At 50.1% G+C, this 19,960-nt stretch overlaps 1 protein-coding gene across 8 annotated transcripts in view; it reads left to right on the forward strand.

Moving 5' to 3' along the window:
* Positions 1–19,960, forward strand: part of eml6 (EMAP like 6) — an 844,856-nt gene that overhangs the window by 547,694 nt on the left and 277,202 nt on the right. For all 8 annotated transcript variants that reach the window (XM_085981352.1, XM_085981349.1, XM_085981353.1 and 5 more), the window contains one exon: positions 8,579–8,710. In XM_085981352.1, the coding sequence (XP_085837478.1) occupies positions 8,579–8,710 (132 nt within the window). The remainder of the gene's footprint in view (positions 1–8,578; positions 8,711–19,960) is intronic.

Below are 19,960 nucleotides of genomic sequence, written 5' to 3' on the forward strand. Positions count from 1 at the left end.
CTTCCTGGCTTCTTAGTGGTAGCCATTTTTGGACCACTCCTTCTGTGAGAGAGAGAGAGATTTGCAGAGACAAAGGGAGAGAGCTTTCTGCATTGAGTCAGCGCTCGCACAGGTACTTCTGGCATCGGCCCAGAATTTTGCAGTTGGATTGATTTTTCAGTGCCATAACCTTGAGTGGCCACATACTATGGGGGCTGCAATGGGTGGAAACATTGGGTTTCTCCATTGCATTGAGAGGGCTCAGAGACGCCGAGAGAGAGTGCCAATCATGGCCAGATGGAGGAGGGCCAACAGGCGTCGGCACAGGAGGCCTTACCCTCCCAGGGTATTCCGCCAACAGTTCTCCTACCTCAACATGTCTGAGGAGCAGTGTATTCGGAGGCTTCGATTCAGCAGGGAGGTGGTCACTGAGCTCTGCCACCTGCTTCAGCCAGATCTGCAGCCTCAACTGAGGAGCAGGATGTCTCTGTCGGTGGCAGTGAAGGTGACAGTGGCTCTCAACTTCTATGCCACCGGCTCCTTCCAATCCGCTACTGGGGACATTGCCAATGTCTCCCAGTTCGCGGTGCATTGCTGCATCCGCCAAGTCACGAATGCCCTCTTTAAAAGGAGACGTCAGTACATTTCCTTCCCCATGACCCTGGACAAGCAGCAAGAGCGCGCAATGGGATTTGCAAGAATAGCAGGCTTCCCCATGGTCCAGGGCGCCAGTGACTGCACGCATGTGGCTTTGCTGGCGCCGCAAGAGAATGCCGAGGATTACCGCAACCGGAAGGGGTTCCATTCGTTGAACGTGCAGTTGGTGTGTGACCACAGACAGCTGATACTAGCTGTCAATGCCCGCTTTCCAGGCAGCAGCCACGAAGCCTTCATCCTGCGCCAGACTTCTGTGGCAGACCTTTTCGAAGCCCCGGCTCATCCAGGAGGCTGGCTTCTCAGGGACAAGGGCTATCCTCTGTGCACCTGGCTGATGACCCCGCTCCGTGCGCCCAGCACCCCTGCTGAAGAACGATACAATGAGAGCCATCAAGTGACCAGGAACATAATTGAGCACACAATCGGCATGCTAAAGCAATGGTTCCGCTGTCTGGACCATTCCGGGGAGCCCTTCAGTACTCGCCTGAGTGAGTCTCCCATTTCGTTGTAGTGTGCAGTGTGCTCCATGCTGCATAACCTGGCAATCCTCAGGACTCAGCCACTGCCAGCAGACATTGGAGCACCAGCAGAGGAGGAGGAGGAGGAGCACCAAGATGGGAGGGAGGCACAAAGTGCAAGGGCCATCCGTCAGCGGCTTATTGCAAGTCGGTTCTAGGCCCCCTCTGAGGGAATGGCTTGTGCCATTGAAAGAACATGAATGGAACGGTTCCGCAAACCCTGAGCTGGTCAAGGCAACAAATAGTTCAAAGAACAAACATGCACAATCTGAATAAAGACACTTCTTTATTTAACAAACTGTGTGCCCTTCCCGCATGACAAAGTAATAGAGAGAAACCCCCAAAAAAGCAGTCAGACGCATAACTGGCTCTCACAGCCTGGAGACAATGAACAAAAGAGTTAACAAAAAATGACCACGATCCTCGGCCTTCACTAAAAAAATTAACAGCATTTTGCCACACCTCCTACTTTTGCCCTTCGAGGGTGATCTGCTTCGCTTGCGAGATTGGCCCCTTCCCATCCTGCAGCTCCTCCGCAATGGGACCCCAGTGGCTGCAGCAAGGCTGGGGGAAGGCTGCTGAGTGTCAGAAACTGAGTTGGCAGATGTCCTTGGGGGACGGCCTGGACCAGCTCTGGGCCTGGAGGGCCTGGCTGCTGACTGCTCCAACTCTGCATGGGCGGCAGCAGTCTGTCCTACAGGTGGTGGCAGCTGCAGTGGAGAAGTGACAGTGTTGGCAGCAGGAATGCTGCCATCCTGACAGAGGACAGGCACTCCCTGGTCGGACGACACACTGGCACTCCCACGGGGCAGTACTGCAGCATGCGGAGCAATCTGCTGAAGCACAGACTGCTGGCCTTCTGCGGCGCGGCGAGGGCCCCGGCGATTCGTGCCCAATGCTGCTGCAGTCAGTGCTCATGTGGCCTCAATCTGCATCAGACCAGCCACTGACTGCATTGCACCACTAAGCACTTGCGTGGAAGCCGCCTGTGCTGCCTGTGCTGCACCGAAGTCCTGCAGACTCCTTGCCAGTGCTGCACCGAAGTCCTGCAGACTCCTTGCCTGTGCTGCACCGAAGTCCTGGACACTCCTTGCCAGTGACTCAATGGATTCAGGCATTCTTGCCACTGCAGCCATGAGCTCAGTGTGCCTCTGCTCTGCCTGGGCGCCCATTTCATCGAGGAGCCGCACCTCTTCTGCGCTCACTGTAGCAGGACTGGAGGCCAGACTCTCCCTCCGGGGAGAAGGCCGCCGAGCTTCCCTACTCCCGCGCGTTGCTGCAGCCCGCTGGGCCCTGGAGCTTCACCCTCCTCAGACCCTTCCCCCCTGCTCCCCTCCAGGGAAGACGTGTCCCCATTATGGCCATGGGCTGTCTCGGCTGAGGGTGGCACTGATGGTCCGGCTTCCTCTTCCTCCTCGCCTTCAGAATCACTCACAGTGGCAGCTTGAGGGCCCGCCTCCTCACCTGGCGATTCACCATCTGAAAGCAGGGAGGTACAGGAGTTGCTTTAGCGTGAGGACAGGGTGGCAGCGAGGGAGGCCTGAATGTTGCAATGCACTGTATTGGTTCGATAGTGGCAAAGGATGCTGATGTGAGGCACAAGTGGAAGGAGAGAGGCCAAAAGGTGATGACCTTACCATTGTTGTCCAGAATGGGGTCGACATCTCCAGTGGCGACGGGGCCAATCACCCGACCTGCCATAATGCGCTGGACTCACTGCTCCAGATCGCTGAGGTCTTTAAGGTGAGGCCAGCCTCCCCCAGTCCATTGCTGCTGCCTCCTGTTATGGGCCAGCTTGCCCTGCAAGAGAAAGGACGGGCTCTGAGTACAGTGTGAAGCCCTGATCGTGGCTGCACTGCCTCCCATGGTGGAATAGCCCTTACAGTGTGTAAAGTGCTGAATGGGCTTGTGAGTTTCATGAAAGGCCCAAAGGTGTTGGATGAGGGCTGGGCATTGGGGCTTTCAGGACCCTTTGGCCATAAAGTGAGGTGCACATGCAGGGATGAAGAGGATACTGAAAAGGGTACTCACCCTGACGACCCGAGTGAGGTCGTTGAACTTCTTCCTGCATTGCACAGGGGTCCTAGGCACCATGCTGCTGGAGGTCACTCTGTGAGCCACCTCCCTCCAAGCTTTGCGGTAGTCGGTGGGCAGCAGCCTCCTGCCACTGTCCAGAAACAGGATAGATCGCCTGCGCTCCACTGCGCCAACAAGAACTTGCAGGGCCCCCTCACTGAACCGCTGCGCTCGCTCCCTGGCCCTCTCCATGGTCCTAGGCATTAGAATGTGGCAGCAGGTCTGTCCAGGCCGAGAATCAGGGCTCCAATGTGCAGGGTGTGGCTGCAATCCAAGATCGACCATCCCCTTTAATAGCTGACTGGCGCCAGCGTGTCTGCCAGCAATTGCTAACTGGCCGCATCTGCGCTGCGCCCGCCCTCGGTGGTAGCGCCTCGCTTCTCCGGCTTAGCGCCTTAGGACAGTCGTGCAGCACCTGCTTTAGCGCTCCAAGCAGGTCAATTTAGCTGAAGGTGGCGATAATTTGCGCCGGGCGCTAAATTTCGCGCCCGCTCGACTATAACGCCCCAAACGTGGCGATCCTGAATTTCTAGGCCAAAGTGTTAAAAAATAACAGATGAGTTTAAATTAAAATGTTAAAAAAATATAAGATAAGGAGATAGCGTCACTGAATGTAAATTATAAAACAATTAAAGATTGAATATGCAAAATAATGAAGAGAAATGGTGTAACAAAGTAAAAAAAAAACAGATAAAATAAATGATGTGAGAAGATAAGGAAAAGAGTAAAATTAATAAAAAATCAAAAATGAAAATAATAGTGAGATTTTAAGAAAGGACCATCTGAGGTGCCCTTATGCTAGATGCTTCTCTAAAATGAGGAATATCAAAAAGAGGCAGGTTCAAAATGCAGTCACAGGCTGCATAGGAGACACGGCATGGGAGGGTTCACCACCAGTAACAGTTCTCACCTCTGCATTAAATGGCAATTTTCCCTACAAAAGTAATAACATTGACAGAATGCTTATGCTTCTAGAAGTTTACTTTTAAATTTCATTTGTATGAATGAGTTACAAAGGTCTGTTTGAACTAGCCCTCAATATATGACATCTTACCTCATTTTAAGTAAGTAGGATTTTACAAATGAACAGTCATTTATAATTGCCTTTCATTGGTTTTACTGGGAAAAGACATTTTCATTTGCTATCCATATATGATCTACCGCACTATGTCAAGAAAACATTATGGCCCAGAAATTCGGGTCGGAGGCTTCCCGCGGGTGCAAGCCTGCACTTACCTAGCGCGCCGGCCATTGTGCTGTGGGCCCGCATGGGATTCCGATCCTGGGCCTGCTCCAACTGCCAGCGCGCCGTGCTTGCGTATCCCAGGGGCGCAGTTAGTTCGAAGCATCCCCTGGGATCACGTGGGCCATGGAGAGCCAATCGTAGCAGGGAAGACCTGTCAAATCTATGATTAGAGTTCAGCCCCAAAACATAACTAAAACTTCAAATAAATTAAAAAAAAACATCACATTTATAAAATAACTATAAATTACATAAAATAACTATTTTAAACAATAATTTAAATTTTTGAAAAAATTAATTACCGTTTTTAGCAGGGCTAAAAATAAACTTACCTTTCTTTAAAGTATTTAAAAATAATAAACCTGTGGAAAAAATGTTTTAATTTTACTTAATTTACCACTTACCTTGTTAAAAGCAGGCCTTGCGACTGCTTTTTAAAAGCGTAGCTGCTGGAGACTTACCCTCCCGGAGAAATCTGGAAAAAAAACGGAAGTTCCAGGCATACGCGCTGCCTCTCCGGCGCACGTGTTCGACCTGTGAACCCCTTCCTTTAAGGGAACGAAAGTTCCAGTTTCCCGCGCATGGGCAGTGCATGCACGAAAACGGCACTTTCGTTGGGCCTACGCATGAGTACCCAGCGCGTACTCACCCGTGGGGACCCGAATTCTGGCCCAATACTTCAATTGGATATTCATTCATAGTTCTTTCATATAGAGAAATGACAATGTTGTGAATTAATATCCAATTAGCAGTTCCCTTTCTGAAACTAGGCATTAAGGCCACATAGGATGAGGTAAATAAATTGAGGCAATATAAATTATCCGTTCTTTTCCACACAGCAAAAAAGGAAACAAAAAGATTGCAAATTTTTATCCATATTTGACCTTCATTTCCATATCTGCCCTTTGAATAAACATTACTGTAAAGTCATTGGCTCAACTTCAAATCAAAATCAAATCAACTTTTTATTGTCATTGTTAGTGCACAAGTGCAGTACAACGAAATGCAGGCTTGCGGCTCCCGAGAATGTACATTTGGATTAAGACATTTAAACATTCAACATACATTTGGCTTGTAGTATATTAACATAAACATAACCATAATAAAGTGCATTGGCAGATGTGCAGGCTTTAGAGTTTATTTGTGGAGTTCAGTAGGATGACAGCCCTGGGAAAGAAGCTGTTCCTAAATCTGGTCGTACGGGTGCCAATGCATCTGTAGCGTCTCCCAGATGGCAGGAGGGCGAACAGACTGTGGCTGGGGTGGGTAGGGTCTTTGATGATGGACCGTGACCTCCGTAGACAGTGTTTCTGGTATATGTGCTCTATGGTCGGTGGCGGGTGCCGGTAATGCATTGGGCAGTTTTGACTACCCGCTACAGCTGCCATACCATACTGTGATACAGTTTGTCAGGATGCTCTCTATAGTGCAGCGGTAAAAGTTAGAGAGGATCAGGGGTGACAGGTTACATCCTTTCAGCCTCCTTAGGAAATATAGGCACTGCTGGGCCTTCTTCACCAGAGAGGAGGTATTGAGGGACCAGGAGAGGTCTTCCGTGATGTGGACTCCGAGGAACTTAAAGCTGTCCACCCTTTCCACCACAGCCCCATTGATGTGGATGGGGGTGTGACTTCCGCCTTTGGACTTCCTGAAGTCCACAATGATTTCTTTGGTTTTCTTGATGTTAAGGGCCAGGTTGTTATCGGCGTACCACTTCACGAGATGCTGGACCTCCTCCCTGTAGGCTGACTCATCGTTGTTGGTGATCTGGCCTACTACCGTGGTGTCATCCGCAAACTTGATGATGGTGTTGGAACCATTAACAGCCACACAGTCGTGGGTGAAGAGGGAGTAGAGGAGGGGGCTCAGCACACATCCTTGTGGGGCCCCCGTGTTCAGGGTCAGGGGGGTGGAGGTGTGGTTACCTAATTTGACAGACTGGGGTTTGTTTGTTAGGAAGTCCAGGGTCCAGTTGCAGAGGGAAGTGTTCAGGCCAAGAGTGTGGAGTTTGGTGGCCAGCTTGTTGGGGACGATAGTGTTGAATGCTGAGCTGTAGTCTATGAACAGCATTCTGATGTAGGTCTCCTTACCATCTAGGTGATTCAGTGCCGAGTGTAGAGCAGTTGTGATTGATGCTCTTCTTGAGGTCATAATATTAATCCCAGCCCTCCCTCCATTTCCACTCCCTTGACAAGTCCCAATGTACCCCCAAAGATATTGTCCCATGCCTCTTACCTACAGCGGTTGACACCCCTCTGGCTCCAAAAAAAAGTTGTTCTTTATCTACATGGCTAAAAAAACAAGATTTTCTATGGCCATGTTTGTGAACTGCACTTTAAGAATTCACTACTCTGCTCATTTTCCCACAGTTTTCCTACTCTATGGTTGGATGAATGATATTGCCAGTTACTTGACCAGTTAAGTGGTTCTTTAGTCATTTGAAAACTGCAAAATGAGCATTATTAAAGTCCTAATTGTCAGGTTTATGTCACAGAGGCCAACAAAATCCTATTGAACATATCCAGCAAAAGGACTTTCTGATATCTAACCTAGTCCTGCCCTTACGTAACTTGTATGCATGACCCCTGGTCCTTCCTAAACTATCTAATTGAAAATGTTGAGTTCCTTCATTATCTTAAACACCTCTATCAGATCAACCCAGAGCCTATGCATCACTAGAGTAAATAGACCCAGCTTTTTAAGCATATCTTAAGGTGTTTTAATCTGGGCATTATTCTATTGGATCTCCTCTGAAACTTTTGCAGAGCATCTATATCACCCACCATGTGAGGGGACTAAAACTGGACACATTATTCTTAGTGAAGCCTAACCAAAGTCTCAAACAATGACAAAATGGAATGCTTTGTTTTATATTGATTCATCCTGGCAATGCAACCTAATACCCTATTTGCTTTGACTATTGCTTCACAATGTTGGTCATGTACCTTAAGAGAATTGTGTATTATTTCTCTTTAAACCAACTTCAATCTGTACCCTATGTGTACAGTGCTGTTCAGTTCCGGTGCATTGATCATTTCCTGTACCCAGTTTGCGCCGGCAGGCCAGCATGAACCAATTTCTAGGCCTTAGTGCTAGGTGTCTGTCTGTCCTCAATGGGAATGGCCTGTAGTGTGTGGGATTTATAAACAATTATTGTACTTTTGCTATCTAAAGTATCTCAATACATTCTGAATTATTTATATGGCTGGTCCCGCCCACCATATTGGATGATTAGCCGCTGAAAAACTGGTGCAAAGCCATCGGATTGGTAGGCCAATGTGTCTACTAATGCAGTTTTGCAATCAGCCACTAGGCTATGTAAGAGAATGGCAGGATTCACCTGCCCTCTGATTTTTCTCTCTGCTACTGTGGAGAATGTCTCTTTTCTTCCAACAGCCCACTTGACATCACGAGTTTGACATCTGGGAAATTGCAGGCATAAATCCATATCAGAGTATTGGTAGAAATCCATTTTTTTGTATTTTAAGTGTTTTAATTTATATCTTCCCCTGCTTCTTTTCTTTAGATCATCATGTGTTGTACGCTATTCTTCAATAAGGAGGGTGACAGGCCAGTCATTAGGAGGAGAAGCCTGAAGTGACTAACTTCTGGGGAGGCACCTTACCTCATGCCATTTCCTTGGCTGAGAGAAAGAACTTGCCTTTTGGGGAAGAGGTGCAACCATACTATTGCTAGTAGTTGCGATTATGATGATTTATGGGAACCACAGCTTCCTGGAACTTTGCTTGATTGTCTTAGGGAGTCAGAGAGGGATTTCCCAGCTTTTTTTTGCCTGCCCCAGGAGATTGCATGGTTAGGGGTTAGGTCAGTTGTATGTGTGGTTGTACCATGTTTGGATGAGTGGGATTGATGTTCATTTCCCACCCACCTTTGTGTATGCTCCTATGTTAGACTGTTGCAGAGTGACTTATTGAATCAGTGCACTATACTACTTTCCCGTGATTGCACGTGACTCTTAGTAAAATCAAGCTGCTAAAGTCTTCAGAAACCTTAGCAGCTTAAAAATTCACGTTTCTTTGCTTGTGTGTGTGTGACTACTAATAACTATATATTTTTTAAACGTGTACATTTATTATGCTCCCAGATGCAGGGAAATACCTGGCAGTAACTTCCCATGACAACTTTGTGGACATCTATAATGTGCTTTCAAGTAAAAGAGTTGGCATATGTAAAGGGGCTTCTAGTTACATTACCCATGTCGACTGGGATGTAAGAGGTAAGGAAAAATTATTCTTCAAGTCTTTTCAATTCTTTCAATAAATCTTTTAAAAATCAAAAATACATTACAAAATTAGAACTTTAAAGAAATGCTCATAAAAATTCTATTTGTGAAACTTATGTGGCATGTCAGTTCTTAATATACAAAGTTACTAAATTTAAACCTATCTGCTTTTGAGATGTAAAATGTAAAGGATGTTCACTGAAAGGGTAATATATTTTAAATACTTTGGCTAAAAATTCGGTTCTGTAGCGCCCGTTGTTTGGGTGCTATGGGTGCTGAATTGGGTCCAAAATGGTTGCCGAGCAGCGCGCGCACACTTCTAGTGCGGGACGCGTCAGACGCCATTGTGGTGAGGGCGGTAGGGTGACTGTTAGGAGTGTGCGCTGGAAGTATGGTAAGTAGGCGAATCATGACGTTAATCAGCATGCAATGCTGCCATTTTCATCGTCATCACCAGAACATAAGAACATAAGAAATAGGAGCAGGAGTAGGCCATTTGGCCCTTCGAGCCTGCTCCTCCATTCAATAAGATCATGGCTGATCTACCTCAGCCCACTTTGCTGCACTATCCACATATCCCTTGATTCCCTTAATATTCAAAAATCTATCGATCTCTGTCTTGAATATACTCAATGACTGAGCCTCCACAGCCCTCTAGGGTAGAGAATTCAAAAGATTCACCATCCTCAATGAAGAAATTTCTCCTCAACTCAGTCCTAAAGGGCCGATCCCTTATTCTGAGACTGTGACCCCTGGTTCTAAACTCCCCAGCCAGGGGAAACATCCTCCCTGCATCTGCCCTGTAAGAATTTTATATGTTTCAATGAGATCACCTCTCATTCTTCTAAACTCTAGAGAATATAGGCCTAGTCTACTCAATCTCTCCTCATAGGACAGTCCCCCATCCCAGGAACCAGTCTGGTGAATCTTCGTTGCACTCCCTCTATGGCAAGTATATCCTTCCTTAGGTAAGGAGACCAAAACTGTACACAATACTCGAGGTGTGGTCTCACCAGGGCCCTATATAATTGCAGTAAGACGCCTAACACCCTGTGTTAACTTCGCACAGCTGAACATGCGTTCAGCAGCAGGAAGGACCCCCCACCAGCGCTATTTAAAGGGATCATCAACAACTTTCAGGTAACTTGCTTTTTGATTTCTACAGGCTCTGTGTAAGTTTGTGGAATTGTTTGGAGCTTTCTACAGTTGTTTAAAGTTGGTGAGGTCACAGGGAGTGGAGCTGCAAGTGAAGAAGGTCTTGCTTCTGACTTCAAGAGTTCTGTCAAACCACTTGCTCCAAGTCATGGGTGCTCTAGCTGTCATACTCCTTGGCCTTTTTAAAAATTCGTTCATGGGATTTGGGCGTCGCTGGCAAGGCAAGCATTTATTGTCCATCCCTAGTTGCCCTTGAGAAGGTGGTGGTGAGCCGCTGCCTTGAACCACTGGAGTCTGTGTGGTGAAGGTACTCCCACAGTGCTGTCAGGGAGGGAGTTCCAGGATTTTGGCCCAGTGACGATGAAGGAACGGCGATATACTTCCAAGTCAGGATAGTGTGTGACTTGGAGGGGAACTTGGATGTGGTGTTCCCATGCACCTGCTGCCCTTGTCCTTCTAGGTGGTAGAGGTCGTGGGTTTGGGAGGTGCTGCCGAAGAAGCCTTGGCGAGTTGCTGCAGTGCATCTTGTAGATGGTACACACTGTAGCCACGGTATGCTGGTGGTGGAGGGAGTGAATGTTTAAGGTGGTGGATGGGGTGCCAATCAAGCGGGCTGCTTTGTCTTGGATGGTGTTGAGCTTCTTGAGTGTTGTTGGAGCTGCATTCATCCAGGCACGTGGAGAGTATTCCATCACACTCCTGACTTGTGCCTTGTAGATGGTGGAAAGGCTTTGGGGAGCCAGGGGTTGAGACAGTAGCCGCAGAATACCTAGCCTCTGACCTGCTCTTGTTGCCACAGTATTTATGTGGCTGGTCCAGTTAAGTTTCTGGTCAATGGTGACCCCCCAGGATCTTGATGGTGGGGGATTCGGCGATGGTACTGCCGTTGAATGTCAAGGGGCAGTGGTTAGACGCTCGCTTTTTGGAGATAGTCATTGCCTGGCACTTGTGTGGCGCGAATGTTACCTGCTACTTATCAGCCCAAGCCTGAATGTCGTCCAGGTCTTGCTGCATGCGGGCATGGACTGCTTCATTATCTGAGGAGTTGCAAATGACACTGAACACTGTGGAGTCATCAGCGAACATTCCCACTTCTGACCTTATGATGGAGGGAAGGTCATTGATGAAGCAGCTGAAGATGGTTGGGCCTAGGATACTGCCCTGAGGAACTCCTGCAGCGATGTCCTGGGGCTGTGATGATTGACCTTCAACCACCACAACAATCTTCCTTTGTGCTAGTTATGACTCCAGCCAGTGGAGAGTTTTCCCCCCGATTCCCATTGACTTCAGTTTTACTAGGGCTCCTTGATGCCACACTCGGTCAAATGCTGCCTCGATGTCAAGGGCAGTCACTCTCACCTCACCTCTGGAATTGAGCTCGTTTGTCCATTTTTGGACCAAGGCTGTAATGAGGTCTGGAGCCGAGTGGTCCTGGCGGAACTCAAACTGGGCATCAGTGAGCAGGTTATTGGTGAGTAAGTGCTGCTTGACAGCACTGTCGACGACACTTTCCATCACTTTGCTGATGATTGAGAATAGACTGATGGGGCGGTAATTGGTCGGATCGGATTTGTCCTGCTTTTTGTGGACAGGACATACCTGGGCGGTTTTCAATATTGTCGGATAGATGCCAGTGTTATAGCTGTACTGGAACAGCTTGTCTAGAGGCACAGCTAGTTCTGGAACACAAGCCTTCAGCACGACAGCCGGGATGTTGTCGGGGCCCAGAGCCTTTGCTGTATCCTGTGCGCTCAGCCGTTTCTTGATGTCATGTGGAGTGAATCGAATTGGCTGACGACTGGCCTCGGTGGTGGTGACCTCAGGAGGAGGCCGATATGGATCATCCACTCAGCACTTCTGGCTGAAGATGGTTGCAAACGCTTCAGCCTTGTCTTTTGCACTCACGTGCTGGGCTCCACCATCATTGAGGATGGGGATATTCATGGAGCCTCCTCCTCCCGTTAGTTGTTTAATGGTCAACCACCATTCACGACTGGATTTGGCAGGACTGCAGAGCTTTGATCTGATCCGTTGATTGTGGGATCGCTTAGCTCTGTCTATAGCATGCTGCTTCCTCTTTTTAGCATGCATGTAGTCCTGTGTTGCCGCTTCCCCAGGTTGGCACTGCATTTTTAAGTACGCCTGGTGCTGCTCCTGGCATGCTCTTCTACACTCCTTATTAAACCAGGCTTGGTCCCCTGGCTTGATGGTAATGGTAGAGTGAGGGATATGCCGGGCCATGCGATTACAGATTGTGGTGGAATACAATTCTGCTGCTGCTGATGCCCCACAGTGCTTCATGGATGCCCAGTTTTGAGCTGCTAGATCTGTTCTGAATCTATCCCATTTAGCACGGTGGTAGTGCCACACAACACGATGGAGGGTGTCCTCAGTGTGACAGGGAGATGGAGCAGAGGCTGCCAAGAAGAGGGCAAGCTGCTCGCCGAGGGAGGAGGAGGAGGGGGAGAAGGGCTCTCAGCAGGAGGTTTTACCCACCTAGGGTCTTCCGAGAGCAATTCTCTTACCTCAACCTGAGCCAGGAGAAGTGTCTGAGGCATCTGCACTTTACAAAGGAGGTGCTGACAGAACTCTGCCAGCTCTTGCAACCAGACCTGCAGCCTCACTCCATGGCAAGGACAGCACTGCCAGTGGCTGTGAAGGTGACCTTGGCCCTGAATTTCTTTGCATCGGGATCCTTCCAGGCTAGAGCAGGTGACATCTGCAACATCTCACTGTTCGCTGTCCACTGCTGCATAAGAGAGATGCAGACGCTCTTTATGCCAGGAGAGGGGACTTCATTGTCTTCTCTCTGACCAGAGAGAAGCAGGCGGAGCGTGCAAGTGACTTTGCCAGGATAGCATGGTGCAGGTCGACATCGACTGCACGCACGTGGCTTTGCAGGCACTGTATCTAAATGCTGAAATGTACCGCAACCGCAAAGGTTTCCACTCTCTGAATGTGCAGTTGGTGTGTGACCATGCTCAGCACATCATGATGGTGAATGCCTGGTATCCTGGCAGCAGTCATGATGCTTTTATTCTGCGCCAGTCCGCTGTTCTTTCAGTCTTTGAGCCACCACAACAAACCAGAGGGTGCCTACTGGACAACAAGGGCTATCCCTGGAGCATTTGGCTCATGACTCCGCTCCGCAACCCAACCACACGTGGCCAGCATGCGTAGAATGAGAGCCATGCTGCCACACAAAACATCATAGAGCAGACCATTAGGGTGCTGAAGCAACTGTTCCACTGCCTGGATCGCTCTGGAAGAGCCCAACGGTACTCACCTGAGTGTGTCTCGATTCGTGGTGGTCTGCTGTATCCTCCACAACCTAGCCGTCATGAAGACAGAGCCCTTGTCACTAGGGATACGGCTACCAGCTCAGGAGGAGGAGGAGAAAGAGGAGGAAGCGGAAGGAGGACCTCTCTCTTGGAGTTGACCTCCTGGACCAAGGCTTCCAGTGCTGCATCCGAGAACCTAGGTGCATGCTCTCTCCCCTGTTGTGCCATTATTGCAACTTTCTTCTCCAATATCCTCCCAGCCAGTTCAATCACCTGTTGCAGACAGAAGGCACCTCCCCTTTAAGAGATGCAGACTGCCTTTAAGTAGTGCAGGCTAGCTTTAATTGGAGCTAGCCTTGCACAAACTTGGGCCCCTGCTGAGCGTTCAGCCACTCAGCAGTGTGTTCAGCGCTAGGCTGAATGCTACAATCATGTAAATTAGCAGGCAGCACAAAATTTGCGTGCTTCCTGCAGTCCGCTGAACGGGCGTGGGTTAATCGTACATCGTGATCCCCGTGCACATTTTCAGACCTTATCCAATGTCTAGGCCACTTTATTTTACTTAAGGACTCAGCTCAGCACTGAAATCATGCCTAGAGTAGTGCCTCATTCTTAAGTGCTGTAGCACTCCAAATATGAGAGCCAGATGAGTATTTGTGACAGGATAAGTACAATTTGCTGCCACTAGTGAGATATAATTATTAATATAGTTTAATGAGCTGTTCCCTCTTACAATGGCTTAGCATTCTCTATGAACCAGAAGCTTCAGTCCTGCAGTTTTCTGTTCCTGCAGAGACCTCATACCCTTTACTACTCCTACAATTCTAGATCGTTAGGATCCACTGTATTTTATTTCATTTCAAACCTTTCTGGGAGAGAGTAATATCAGCAACCCACACTTAAGCTTGCTGGTTATGGGAGGGTGGGAAATCAGTCAACTCCTACGCTGAACTAGTTGGGGCTGAGTTGGAACGTGTGCATGACTAGCAGTGGGTCGTAGTATTTTCTGCTCCTCCTGATCCCACTGAAATAAAAGAAATAAAAAGGTTTGGGGAGTAGCCACTGGTGGTCACCTTAAGGGCCCTTTAATGGCGAAGAACATTTATCAGTGCTACTCTGATATCCGTATAGACATGCAAGAGAGTTTTGGAAACCTATAGACCACCTTGGAGCAGGTGGCAATTCCAGAGAGTTCTGTGGTTGTAGCCCCCAACAGAGGGACATAGGAATTTTTTTTAAATTCATTCTTGGGATGTGGATGTGGATGTGGCTGCTAAGGCTGACATTTATTGCTCATCCCTAGTTGCCCTGAGAAGGCGGTGATATAACTGAGTGGCTTGCTAGGGCATTTAAGAGTCACCCATGTTGGTGTGGAGCTAGAGTCACATATAGACCTGACCGGGTAAGGACGGCAGGTTTCCTTCCCTGAAGGACATTAATGAACCAGTGTTTTTTTTTGACAATCCGACAGCTTTATGGTCTCTTTTGCTGAGACCAGCTTTTTATTTCCAGATTTTTTTTAAACTGAATACAAATTCTCAAACTGCCATGGTTGGATTGAACTCATAGGCCGGAATTTTAATTTGGAGGCGGGTTGGGAGCGGGGGTGCTGGAAAGCGGTCAAGAAACCCAAGAAAATAGGTTTCCCGCAGCCCCTGCCAAATTTAATGGCAGGGCCAGATTAGCATTTTAAATCTCTGTTTCCCACCCGCAGCCAGCCAGATGGAGAGGCTGGTTGGCTGTCGGGTGGGTAGGCCTGCAGTACCAGAGAGTGATCGGGGGCCGGAGGGGGGAGGTTGGAAGGCCAGAGGGGGAAGCTGGAGGGTGATCGCGGGCCAGAGCGGGAGAGGTCGGAAGGTGATCGGGGGCCAGAGGGGGGAGGTTGGAAGGCCAGAGGATGATCAGCGGCCGGAGGGGGATCATGGCCCAGAGGGGACGATAGGGGGTTGAGGCCGCGGATTGAAGGCAGGAGGTGGGGATCGGAGACTGGAGGCCTCGTGGTTGAGGGGGGGGGTTGGAGGCCTCAGGGTGGGGAGAGGTCTGGGGGAACTCAGAAGGGTTGGTGGGGTGTTCGATTTCAGGGGGTTGGCGAGGAAAGAACGCTGGATCCAGCAGGTAAGTGGAAAGGCACTTGCCTCCTGGATGCAGCAGTCCTTGCCTCCCTTTAGCTGGTGTGTTTCCCGAAGCCTAGGAAACCCACCCGCCCACAGTTAAATTTAAAATGGTGGATCACCATGAGGCACGGAGCCTCAGTATAATATATAAAGTGCCAACCCACCTCCTGCGAGCGGATTGGCTGCCTGCCCCCCGTCCTGCCTTCATTAAAACCGGAAGTGGGCGGGATGGGGTCGGATTTCAGATTTTTAGCTATTTAACGTTCCACCCGACCCCATCCGTTTATTGGGGTTAAAATTCTCTGGATTAATAGTCCAGGCCTCTGGATTACTAGTCCGGTAACATAACTACCACACTACTGTTCCCATTATGAGGGGGTTCGGGCAAACATGCAGGGTTAGTTGAGAAGGTGGGGAAGAGAATTTGGCCCAGCATGTTCATATGGGGTGAGTGTAGTACAAAAGGGACCTTTAAGACTCTTCAGTTCAGGGCTTAAGGGTTGCTTTTAACTGCAAGGACTGTCAATCACTCCTTGAAGTATCAGCTTGCTTGGCTATGCATCAGCCTTTGCCACTTCTCCTTCCTCCTTCTTCTTCCTCCTATTCCTTCTTCTTCCTCTTCCTCTGAAGCCAAAGTGCATAATCACTGTCCAGCCCCTCTGGCTGCATGGGTTCACCTCTATGAAAAACAGGCTTTCCCCCCCACACTTGACGGGGATTCCCCTCCTGGAGTCCTCCGGTGGAGTTATCTTGTGCCGGGGACTGTACCCGTGGGTCCCTGGCAGCAGCCTCTTGCCACCCAAATTTCCGTCCATCGGCCAGGTAGTAATTTATGCTGGATTTGGGTGGGAGTCCTGTGATGAAATATATGCCTTCATCAGCCCTTGTGTTTTACCTGCTTTGTATTGTGTGTACCGCCCCCTTTTTCCTATTGTGTGTATTGGCTACGCCCCTGTCTTTTGTCATATAAAGGTCTCAAGAGCTGTATGAGTCATTCTATCAGACGAACTCGATGTGTAAAGACCTGCAATGTTCTTAGTGATTAAAAGCCTTTAGTTGAATCCTTTAAACTCCTTGTCTTTGAGTTATCGATGGCACATCAATTTTAATCACTAAAACACCAAGATGGATCGACTCCTGAAACCAGAGCGCTTGGATCTGGACCCGCATGCCTCAGACGCAGCCACACAGTTCGGACACTGGTTCCAATGCTTTGAATTTTTCATTGCAAACTCATCCACCGCCATAGCAGCCGCAACCGCCACCGGAGACGTGAAACTGGGAATGCTGCGAAACTGGGTGAGCCATCGGGTCTCCCCTCTCATCCAAGATGCCACCAGCTACGGGGATGCCTGCACCATTCTGAAGGCCCACTACGTGCGGCCAATAAACGAGGTTTACGCCAGGCACCTTCTGACTACTCGCACGCAGCGGCATGGTGAGTCACTAGAGGACTTTATGCTAAGCCTAAAAGTACTGGGCAGAGACTGTAACTGTAAGGCCGTGTCTGCCATCGTGTACACGGAGAAGCTGATCCGAGACTCCTTTATTGCGGGCCTCAGTTCAAATTACATTCGGCAGAAACTGTTTGAAAAGGAGGGACTGGACTTAAAACAGGCTATGGGTATAGCGCGATCGCTGGATATGGCCCAGAGGAACTCTGAATCCTGTTCCTCAGGCCACGTGGCCCACTCCGCCTCGTGCGCGCCGTGGGGGCCGCCATCTTGGAAGCCATCTTCACCTCCCAGGTCTCAGGCCAGCCCAGCACCATCGGAGCCCCAGCCCCCACCCAGGAGCCCCACTACTGCCGCGATGCATCGGGGCCTGAAATGCTACTTCTGCGGCCAGGACAAACACTCCAGGCATCTGTGCCCAGCGAAGGGCACCACCTGTTTTAAATGCGGGAAGAAAGGACATTTCAGCAAAGTCTGCAGAGGGAACCCCGCCTCCAACTCCACCACCGCCGCGTGCGCGCCGTGGGAGCGGCCATCTTGGACGCCATCTTGTCCACCCTCATGGAATCCACCATCTTGCCCCGACTACACGGACCTCCAGGACCCACTGGTGGCCTCGATCACGGTGGATCAATCCAGGCCGCACCCGTTGTCTAAATCGATGATGGACATAGAGGTGAACGGGAACAAGGTTAAATGCTTGATTGACTGCGGGAGCACCGAAAGCTTTATTCATCCTAGCCTGGTAAAACGACTTTCACTAACGATAGTTCCCACACAGGGCAAAATCGCCATGGCTGATAAGACTCATACCTCAAAAATTACAGGTTTCTGCGCGGTTATGTTGTCGGTAAAAGGCACTGATTACAGAGATTTTAAACTATTGATAATGCCAGATCTCTGTGTGAGCGTGATCTTGGGTCTGGACTTCCAGTGCCACCACCAAAGTATCACGCTTACCTACGGTGGGTCCCAGCCGCCCCTCACAGTGTGCGGTCTGGCTACCCTGAAGGTCAAGCCGCCCTCTCTGTTCGCCAACCTCGCACCCAACTGTCGACCCATAGCGACCAAGAGTAGGCGGTACAGCTGGGAGGATAGACGGTTCATTGCGTCGGAAGTAGAAAGACTCAAGCGGGAGGGTATCATCGAATGCAGTACCAGCCCGTGGCACGCCCAGGTAGTAGTAGTTAAGGGTAGCGAAAAGAAGCGGATGGTGATAGATTATAGCCAGACGGTTAATCTATACACCCAGCTAGACGCCTACCCTCTGCCCCGCATAGCGGATATGGTTAACCAAATCGCGCAATACCGGGTGTTTTCCACCATCGACCTAAAATCGGCATACCACCAGCTCTCCATTAGGCCGGAGGACCATCCATACACCGCCTTCGAGGCGAACGGACGCCTCTACCACTTCCTCAGAGTCCCCTTTGGGGTAACGAACGGGGTCTCGGTCTTCCAGCGGGAGATGGACCGCATGGTCGATGAGAACCAGTTAACAGCCACCTACCCATACCTAGACAACGTCACCATCTGCGGCCACGACCAGCAAGACCACGACTCGAACCTCGCGAGATTTCTGAAAACCGCCCTCAGACTCAATCTCACCTACAACGAGGATAAGTGTGTCTTTAGCACCACGCGCCTCTGTATCCTGGGCTGCATGGTGGAAAATGGGGAAATCGGTCCGGACCCCGACCGATTGCACCCCCTACGGGAGCTACCCCTACCAAACACTCCCAAGGCCCTGAAAAGGTGCCTGGGGTTCTTCTCCTATTACGCCCAATGGGTCCCCAATTATTCCGACAAGGCCCGTCCCCTCCTGAAATCAACGTCCTTCCCGCTCACGGCCGAGGCCCACGCCGCCTTCAGCAGCATTAAACACGACATTGAGAAGGCCGCGCTGCGGGCAGTGGACGAAAACATCCCTTTCCAGGTCGAAAGCGATGCGTCCGACTTCGCTTTAGCAGCCACCCTCAACCAGGATGGGCAGCCCGTAGCCTTTTTCTCAAGAACCCTCCAAGGGCCCGAGATCAGGCACTCCTCGGTAGAGAAGGAGGCCCAGGCCATAGTGGAGGCAGTGCGGCACTGGAGGCAGTACCTAGCCGGCAAACGCTTCACCCTGCTTACCGACCAGCGGTCGGTAGCCTTCATGTTTAACAACAAACAGAGGGGGAAGATCAAGAACGACAAAATTCTCAGGTGGCGGATCGAACTCTCCACGTTTGAGTACGACATAATATATAGGCCGGGGGCCCTCAACGAATCCCCCGACGCCCTATCACGAGGGATGTGTGCCAGCATCCAGGGGGACAGGCTACAGGGCCTCCACAATGGCCTCTGCCACCCAGGGGTCACCCGGCTATTCCACTTTATAAAATCCCGTAACCTGCCCTATTCCATCGAGGAGGCCCAGTCTATGACCAGGGACTGCCGCACCTGTGCGGAATGCAAGCCCCGTTTTTTCAGGCCCGACCGAGCCCACCTGATCAAAGCTACACGGCCATTCGAGCGCCTGAGCTTAGATTTCAAGGGACCACTCCCCTCCACCGACCGCAATGTGTACTTTCTCAACATTGTGGACGAGTACTCCCGCTTCCCATTCACCTACCCCTGCCCAGACATGACCATTCACGATGGAATAGGGCAGGTCACGGTCATCAAGTGCCTCGGCAACCTGTTTTGCACGTTCGGCATGCCTAACTACATCCACACTGACAGGGGGGCGTTGTTCATGAGCGACGAACTGCGCCAATACCTGCTGTCGAAGGGGATAGCCACGAGTCGGACCACTAGTTATAACCCCCGGGGTAATGGGCAAGTGGAGAGGGAGAACGCGACAGTGTGGAAGGCGGTCACCTTAGCACTAAGGTCTGAAGGCCTCCCCACCTCCCGCTGGCAAGAGGTCCTCCCAGACGTACTCCACTCGATAAGGTCGCTACTGTGTACTGCTACTAACACCACTCCTCACGAGAAGATGTTTGTTTTTCCCCGCAAATCAACCTCAGGAGTGTCCCTACCCTCGTGGCTCTCCACCCAAGGGACAGTCCTATTACGAAAGCATGTGAGGGGCCACAAAACGGATCCACTCGTGGAGGCAGTACACCTACTCCACGCAAACCCACAGTACGCGTACGTCAAGCATGCCGACGGGCGTGAGGACACCGTGTCCATAAAGGACCTCGCCTCGGCAGGAAGCGACGACGTCCCATCACCACCACCCCCAGAAGAACCTCCACC

Source organism: Somniosus microcephalus, chromosome 3, assembly GCF_052327205.1.
Source record: "Somniosus microcephalus isolate GS21.2 chromosome 3, FLI_Smic_1.0, whole genome shotgun sequence".
NCBI classification, from domain to species: domain Eukaryota; kingdom Metazoa; phylum Chordata; class Chondrichthyes; order Squaliformes; family Somniosidae; genus Somniosus; species Somniosus microcephalus.